Source organism: Aplysia californica, unplaced genomic scaffold (assembly GCF_000002075.1).
Source record: "Aplysia californica isolate F4 #8 unplaced genomic scaffold, AplCal3.0 scaffold00428, whole genome shotgun sequence".
Taxonomy (NCBI): Eukaryota; Metazoa; Mollusca; class Gastropoda; order Aplysiida; family Aplysiidae; genus Aplysia; species Aplysia californica.
In genome coordinates, this window is record NW_004797698.1 from 393,536 (window position 1) to 402,543 (window position 9,008).

General features: G+C 40.8%; 1 protein-coding gene across 5 annotated transcripts in view; it reads right to left on the reverse strand.

The window, feature by feature from the left end:
* Positions 1–9,008, reverse strand: part of LOC101845414 (PTB domain-containing engulfment adapter protein 1) — an 82,350-nt gene that overhangs the window by 52,854 nt on the left and 20,488 nt on the right. For all 5 annotated transcript variants that reach the window (XM_035971397.1, XM_005104613.3, XM_035971399.1 and 2 more), the window contains exon 2: positions 7,086–7,968. In XM_035971397.1, coding sequence (XP_035827290.1) covers positions 7,086–7,416 — 331 coding nt within the window. In that variant the 5' untranslated portion in view covers positions 7,417–7,968. The remainder of the gene's footprint in view (positions 1–7,085; positions 7,969–9,008) is intronic.

The following is a 9,008-nucleotide window of genomic DNA, read 5'->3' on the forward strand; positions in this document are numbered from 1 at the left end:
ATATTTATATATATATATCACTTAAAGGTGAAGTTTTTACAATTTACAAGTATGAAATAATAAAAGAATGAGGCAACAATAGAAAATAATTAACAAATTTGACCCTAGCGTCGATTTTTGGCCAAAATCTCCATTTGTGGATGGCGAGAAGTTAAGAGGAGGGACCTCCGAGTTTTTTGTCCATCCCCGAAAGGACCGAGCAAACTGGGAATTTCGAGTAAAGTGCCTTTACCAAGGACACAACGTCGGACCGAGCTCAGGCTCGAACCCCCGAACCCACAACCTCACGATTACGAGTCCGGTAGCATAACTACTTGGCTACCACCGCCACTTGCTTTCCGTGAAACGTAAAGGATTTTGGAAAGTGTGAGTGAAGGTTACGTGCATCGATTTGGACGCGTCTTTGGTTCAGACAGCATGCATTGTATGCGCAGCATTTTAATGACATTCAAGAGCATAACTATACTAAACAGATCCTACAAAAACAGCATCCAAAATTATCAGCAACATAATAACAATAATTTCCTCTCTGTGGAATCGATGTCCCACTTTCTGCGGGCAACTGGAAAGAGAGTTGTTATAACCATTACAAGACAGGCAACAGTTGAATGAGAGTGTGGAAGAACGTTATCGCTACGCCCGTGCATCGATTGGGCCGCATGCCTTTGGTTCAGACGACATGCATGGCATGCTCAGTGCTTTAATGCGGTTTGGCATTCGGGAGCATAACTGTATATACAACAGATCGTACAAAAATTGCATCCAAAAATAAAAGCAACAAATAATTATAACTTTCCAACTGGGGAGTCGAAGTCCCACTTTCTGTGGGCAGCATTGACGAGAGGATAAGAATTGCACCACAGACAAAGGTTGCTTGAAAATGTGAAGGACGGTTACGTGCATCGATTTGGGCGCATGCCTTTGATTCAGAGAACGTGCATTTCATGCGCAGTGTTTTAATGCAGTTTGACGCCTAGGAGCCGTCGTTTGTTTGTTTGAGTAATGAGAAGCACATAGACACAATAATGGGCATTTAGTGCTGGGGAAAAGCAAGACAGGCAGACTGAAACAACCGAGGGAGCCCCAGCCTTGGTGAACCTGGGCCACATCAAATACTCCACATATTTAACACGTATTCAAGAAAGTATCACTTTGAAATCGCGTTTACAATTTAATTTTGTCAGCAAACACCCCGACCAGAAGCCGTCAGAAGCTTGAGCTATGGTACCCCGTACAAAAATTTGAGTCAACACCTCGGCATAAAGGAGCGTGGGAGAAAAAAAATACGTGCGGGCCACAGTACAATCTCTAAACTTTCATGTCAAGTAAGTAGGGATCGCAAAATACAGTCCTGCGGGCTTCTATTGGACAACCGGCCGCTAGTTTGAAAGTCCTGATCTAGAGCATAATATTAGTAGATACTTATCGACTGACTGACAGTTCAACTGGTCGCTTTTAAGCACAATTGGGCTATCCCTAAAAATCAAAGGTAAAGTTGTTGGCCCCTTGTTCAGTTTCTTTAGCGGACAAGGAGAGTTTTCTCTATAACCAAACAAATATAACATACACACCAATTAAACCAAACTTCTCCTATAGGTAGGGTAAAGCCCACTTTTGGTGAAGGTCAAGATTTCTGGAACCCCCCGAAATCTGAGATAGCCCGCTTGTCCTTAAAAGCGACCAATTGTAGGCACAGCGTGCCACGGCGTGGGTGTTACGTGGTGTTTCTTCTCCACGTATAGGCGAGGTGCATTAAGAATTGTGAGTCACTGTGATGAAATCAGGCGCTCGTCGAAATAATGAAATCGAAGAAATCGACATTTCTCCATCCGATGTAACCAATCAATTTAATTTTAGGGGATTAACACTTTATGGTCACATACACATTACATTCATTACTGAAAGTGTAACGACTGACCCAAAAATAGTGATTCGGATTTTTTAAAAGACTTTTTCCAGCTGCTGAGATAAAAATAAAGTTCAAGAATAAAGTTATTTGTTGTTTGCTACGGCTTGGCACTGACAAAAATATATACATTACATTCATTACTGAAAGTGTAACGACCGACCCAATGATAGACATAAGTGTTGGACTACAAAAAAAAGGCTTTTTCCAGCAGCTGAGACGAAACGTAAGTTCTACTTACTACAGCTTGGAAAAGACAAAATATATATATATACATTACATCCACTACTGAAAGTGTAACCACCGACCAAAAAAATCGACATAAGTGATAGTTTCCAGCTACTAAGAAAAGAGTTGTTGTTTACTATATCTTGACACAGACGAAAAAATATGCATTACATCCATAGCTGAAAGTGTAACGACCGACCCAACAATAGACATAAATGAATTGGAATATAAAAGGACAGCATATTTACAGCTGCAAAGATGAAAATTAAATTCTAAAATAAAGTTATTAGTTGTTTACTACAGCTTGGCACTGACGGGAAAAATATACATTACATCCATTACTGAAAGTGTAACGACCGACCCAAAAATAGACATAATTGAAAGGGACTAAAAGACTAAAAGAAATACTTTTACCAGCAGCTGAGACAAAGATGTAGTTCTAGAAAAAAAGTTATTTGTTGTTTACTACAGCTTGACACTGACGAAAAAACATATTATTATATTACATCCATTACTGAAAGTGTAACGACAGACCCAAAAATTGACCTTAGTTTTATTTGTTTTATTTGTTTGTTTTAGTAAGTGTTTTACGGCACTCGCAACACAATAATGTCATGTAAGTGCCGAAGATTAGAGGTGTTACAAGAGAGTAACAAACACAAAAAAGAAGGAAGGGAGATAAAGACGATAGATGTTTGATAGGAAAGAAGAAGCAAACCAAATCAGAGCACCCGCCAACCACCCACTTGACCTTAGTCATTTTGAATTTAAAACGACTGTTTACAGCAGCAATAACGAAAATTACGTTCTAGAATAAAGTTATTTGTTTTTTATTACAGTTTGGCATTGACGAAAAGAATAATATAAAAACAGTTATGAGTGGATTTTACTGGAAAAAACCGTTAATCAAAAGGACAGGAAAAAAATGCTTTGCACTTTTCAAGGACACTCAAGCTTTGGAAGTATCTTAGCTTTGACGATCATTTTCTCACTAATTTTACCTCTGACACCAGACAACCCCCACCTCCTTCAATGAGTATTTCTTTCATCAAAAGAAAGACAAATGAACTAGCTTTAAGATGGCACATGTAACTCCACATGCCCAAACATTAACGAGCGCCTGATTCCAACGCGACGTGCCACATGCACAAATGCCCTTGTTTGTCTTTTGCCGAGGACAACGACCCACTAGAAATTATAATCGAAGCTACTTCAAAACCCGCAAAGGCTCAAGGGTGAGAGGAAAGGTCAAGGATTAAAGGGAGGATGTGTGTATGTGTATGTGTGGAAGGGCAGGAGGAGTGCTGTCTTATTCTGCTAAAGCTAAAATTCGAACTTCAACGAGCCGGCCAACTTTGAAATCAATTACAAATCAATTACTCATCCAAGAGACATTGAAATTATCGCCGAAGAAAGATTGTGTCCTTATTACTAAATGGATATTCCAAAAATGCATCTGGACTGACGACTGATTTTAAATAACTATCATTGTAAAAGTTTTACATCTCAATCGACATAATTCAGAGCATTTAGGAGGCGGACTGCTTTAACCATGCTTGTCAGTTTGTTTGACCAACAAAGATAAATATACATGTGTGAGTGGTTGGCGGTTGCTCCGGTGTGGTTTGCTTCTTCTTTCCTATCAAACATCTATCGTCTTTATCTCCCCTTCTTTTTTTTATGTTTGTTACTCTCTTGTAACACGTCTAATCTTCTGGCGCTCATATGTAATTAGTTGCGAGCACCGTAAAACCTCTACTAAAACTAAACTAAAACATACATGTAATTAATAATTGTGATAATTTTCTGCAGTTAAAGACAAGATACACATATAGAAAGTACCGGGAAAGGGGGAGAAAGAAACAGAAGTATGAGTTAGCAGTAACACCCTCATCTGCCTCTCTAAAAAAAAAATGTCGTAGCGTGGTGAAATCAGGCGCTCGTCAATTGTTGGCCATTTACCGTTGTTGTTATCAAACTGAAGCTTGCTTTTTTTCATGAACTGGGCACAATAAAAATATTGCTCTGTCTAGAATAGAAGTCGTTCGCTCGTAATATTGTGTGCATTTAAAGAAGGCTGATATTACCCAGTGTTACATGTGAAATAAGCGAGAAAATGACCGCCAAAAGTTTGGTGACTTCTAAAGCTAAGTACTCACAAACTAAACTATTTCTGGCTTTAAACAACATTTTGTTAAGAAGCAAAATTCACCCTACAAGAAAAAAAAGGGGGGGGGGGGTTCGATAGAATATAAAATGGAGAAGATATATCACCAAACAGTCGGGGGGGGGGGGGAGATACTGATTTATTTTCCGTTCCCTAGAATGTATTTGACGAGCGCCCAGTTCCATCGCGCTGACCCACAAATAAAAATTGTTAAGGAAGGAAGTGGTCCGACAACAAAAGGGATGAGTCGGAGTGCGGTGTGTTAGTCGTGCAGCCGATGAGTCATGTGTGCTGTTTGTTTACACTGCCGTCCGTTGACAAAACGCCTTTTTCTTATTCACAGCAGTTGCGAGAAATCAGCTTTTTTCGTTTTTCTTTTTTATACGTAATATTTCAACTATTTAGCACAGTACATCAACGGTTGATCTCGCACCCTGAAGAGAAATGTCATTCCCTGTGCTCAACTGACATTACAAGAAAACCGAAAATCGCTGATTTCTCCAAATTGCAGTGAATAAGAAAAGGGCATTCTGTCAGAGTACTGCAGTATTGCAGTGCCTGCCAACCTGGGCCACATGGCCCACTAACGGACTATTTTGGTAATTTTGGTGGGCGGTTGGGGGGGGGGGATATCCAGGAAGTGACAAGTGTGTTAGCTTAATAATATGTAAGGCAGCGTGGTGGAATCAGGCTCTCGTCAATTTATGGGCATGTCCAGTTGTTGCTAACATTTTAAATCTTGTTCAATGGATTGTCTTTATTAGCACGGAAAAAATATCCATTTATCTTAAATGCAAGTCGAGGTATTTGTGAATGAAGGAGGTGGGGATCATCTCTTTTCCGAGGCAATATTAGTGAGAAAACGGCCTCGACAGATAAGTTATTTCTTTAGCTTAAAAGTCCTTGGTAACTGAAAATTTACATTTTTTGTGTGCCTTTAATTAACGCTTTTCAGAAAAATCCACACAGAAATGGGTTCTTCATTTGGGAATGAAAGGTGTTGAGCCAAAAAACAAAAATTTGATGAAAATTCACAAACCTGTGGAAAAATGCAGGTTTCTTCATTTTGATTATTTTGACGAGAGCCTGATTCCACCACGCTGCCTCACATAATTATGCTCTGCTCGAAAATACAGAGTAAACAAATTGCTCCAACGGCTACCCGTATAAGACAATCACCTGTACATAAAGCCACTTAAAATTTCCCCCTTGCGTTTTAAAAACTCTATACATAATATGGCACTGTAAGACAGTCACCTGTCTAAGAAGGCCACTTTCTCCTCATAATAATCAGTGACCGCCCAAGACAGTGTCGTCTTTATATGTAAAGGGGGGAGGGGGGAGGGGGGAATGGGCGGTTTGAAAATGTTAGCCTATCAAAATTGTTAAAATTGGGCGCCAGTTATAAAAGGATTGACAAGCACTGCTTTAGAGCGACGAAGTCGGGGTTATTCTAAATAATTCAAGCAGTTCGATTGTAGCTCCTTTTGTTATCTTAGATCAATAGGCATACACAGTTAAACAAATAAAACAAACAAAACATAAAAGCGGACCATGTGGATTTAAGTCAGGGTGAGTGAAAGAAAATCAAATAAAGAGTTTACATCTCGTTTGGAAATCGAAGTCAGAGTCCAGGGACTTTGTGTAGAGGGACTCTGGAACAGCAATACGAGGAACATTGTCAAACATGTGTGTGTTCTCTGTTATAGTTGTTGTAATTGTTGTTGTTGTTGTTGTTGTTGTTGTTGTTGTTGTTGTTGTTGTTGTTGTTGTTTGATGTTGTTGTTGTTTTGTTGTTTGTTTTTGTTTTTAATGAAGGCGTTTTACGCCTCCATCGAGACAACTAATAATATCATCATTCTGCCAAGCCAATGACTTAGGTAAAGGAGCAGGACTGGGCGATTCCTGCTTCTTGAAAACATCAATTAAATGGCACAATAAAAAGTCAATTGCTTTTCTTGTTTTAATAGTTGATGGTCTTTCTTTTGTTTTAGCTTTGTACTGCTTGGCTTTGTTTTGTTTTGGCTTGTTTTAATTAGATCTATGTGTGTAAGTGGGAGGAGGTTTGGGAAATCCTTCTCCTTCTCCATGGCCTGCTTCATAGTTCATTCAAAGAGCTTAAGACAGTCTCGGGCCAGGCAGTGAAGGAGTTAATAATTCTGCAAGTCGATGAATCGGGTTTGGTGATCGCTTACTAGCACATCTGGGGTACATGATCAAGTTCGAACCGACATGGCGACCGAGTCTCTTTTTCTATTCCTCCGGCTTTATTTGAGCCGGATTTGATTAACTGATATTCTCCAACTTAATTAGAATTTTATTTTCGACAAATGTAGGAGACGTGTAATACAATCAACAACATAATAATATTTGTGTGTAGTTTGCTCGTTAGTCTGAGCAAAGAGACACATATCGACACTATAACAGCCATATTATTATTATTATAATGCTCGAAAAGAGTATGACAGTCAGACAGACGGACGCACAAACAGACAGACAAAACAGAAGGAAAGGATAGAAATAGGCAGGACATACCAGTAGCGCATTCCAACCATGCACATCAACAATAATATCATCATCATCAACAACAACAACAACAACAACAACAACAACAACAACAACAACAACAACAACAACAACACAACAACAACAACAACAACAACAACAACAACAACAACAACAGAAACAGCAGAAACAGCAGCAGCAGCAGCAGCAGCAGCAGCAACAACAACAACGACAACAACAACACGACGAATATTACGATGAAGAAAAGTTGCCCCTCACCTGATCTCATGGCCTGATTCTTCAGCTTGAGACTGAGGTTCCTGGCTTGCTCCGCGCCCCCAACGAGCAGTCCCTTGAGGCCAGAGGGTCGGGTCGGACTCACAACACCTGCTCCTCCTCCTACTCCTCCTCCTCCTCCTCCTCCTTGCTGCGCAGCGAACTCTGGGCTGTCGTCGGCTGAGAGTGAGTCGTCAGGCTTGATGCCACCGAGGCTGGATGAGCGCGTGATGCCCACGTGAATCAGCTTTCGGCTCCCGTACTCCCTGTTGGGAATAAGCAGACTGCTCTGAGAACTCAGGAAGTAGTCCTTGGCGACTTTGGCCACGTCCATGGTGGACGGCGAGAGGAATTGAGGATGGAATGAAAGGTTTTGTTTTTTCTTGGTTTTTTTCCGGGGTGGGGGTTGTTCTGGGGTTGGGGGGTTGTGGTGGGGGAGGCTTTTTAAGGGGTGGAGGTTGTCTTTTTCGGGGGAGAGGGTGTTTGGGTTTGTTTTTGAGCGAATGGAGTAGTTTCCTTTTTTGCCTTGTCTGGGGTTTTCTCTGCTGTTTTGCTCTGTTTGGAGTTTCTACGCTGAGAGCATCAACAACTTTCTGACTATATGAATGCCGCCTGTATCACAAATATCCTTTGTAGAGTCCTCGACAGTTCACAGAACACAGTTTAACAAATCTCTTGAGAAGTGAAATATTCCTTGTCTATTTAGTCAGTTCATGCTGATGCATCAGATAATACTGCGAACTGAGTAGCCCGTTCTTACAACCATGGTCACTGTCTAGTTAGATATTATGTCAGCGATTGAGACATCATCTCACCATTCGTTCCACAAAGTTCACACTTTATTTAAACTGTAAACAAAAAAATGTCTTCCATCTATTTGTTTGACCTTTGAAAGAAACGTGGACCATGAAACAAAGAATGGGTTTCTCTTGTACGACAGTCAGTTCACTCGACACAAAAATGTAACTGTTTTTACGGCCCCATAGACAATTAAATTAGATCATTTAGGTGGAAGGCTTCTGACCTTTCCTGTCATGGCAAACCCGGACTAAGAGGGATACAACCCGACAGAAAGACCGAAACACATCGACACAATAACGGTCGTATAGGACAGGGAAGAAGCAAGAAAGATAGACAGAAACAGCAGAGGGGAAGAACAGAAACTCCCACGGATAATCCCATTTCAAACGGATGGAGAACCTTTGAAAACTCTCCTGGAAACCCAGCCTCACTTCAGAAAGGACCCCCTACTCCCCCTGCTGGGGGGTCGAACAAACTTCAACCACTCCAAAGCCCAGTATGAAAATAAACTAAACTAACAGTGCAGCCCCACAACAGTCACAGAACACCTCTCAGAAAATGTACGACTCGAGGGGCCGGGTACTGAAAACGGAGTCATTAAATACTACGGCTTGTCTTTTAAAAAAATTAAGACGGAAAAGACAGGACGATTTAAACCTTAGAATGAAAAGTTTGTTTGTCCGTTTTTTGTTTGTTTGTTTGTTTGTTTGTTTGTTTGTTTGTTTGTTTGTTTGTTTGTTTGTTTGAGTGATGAGAAGCACATCGTCGTTCATTTAGTGCTGGGAAAAAGTAAGACAGACTGACAGAAACAACACAGAAAGCAAAGAAGTAGGACCTACCAGTGGCGCCCTCCAACCACCCGCCCTGGCATGGAGAGAAAATTCAGTTTTAAAATACCCAAGTGACGAGGAAACCTCTTCGGTCAATGAAAAATCGTCCCCGGTTTTCTGTTGTAAGACGTAACCTCAGTATTGATCCAGACTTCTCCTATTCTAAATTTGAGGGAAACCAAATTTCCCCTTCACTGAACACTACTGAGAAATCGGAAATAGTGTTTCTCCCTTTTTCCTGGTCCCTCCCTCTGTTTGTGTCTCTCAGGGTCTCTCTGCCCCCACTCCCTGCCCC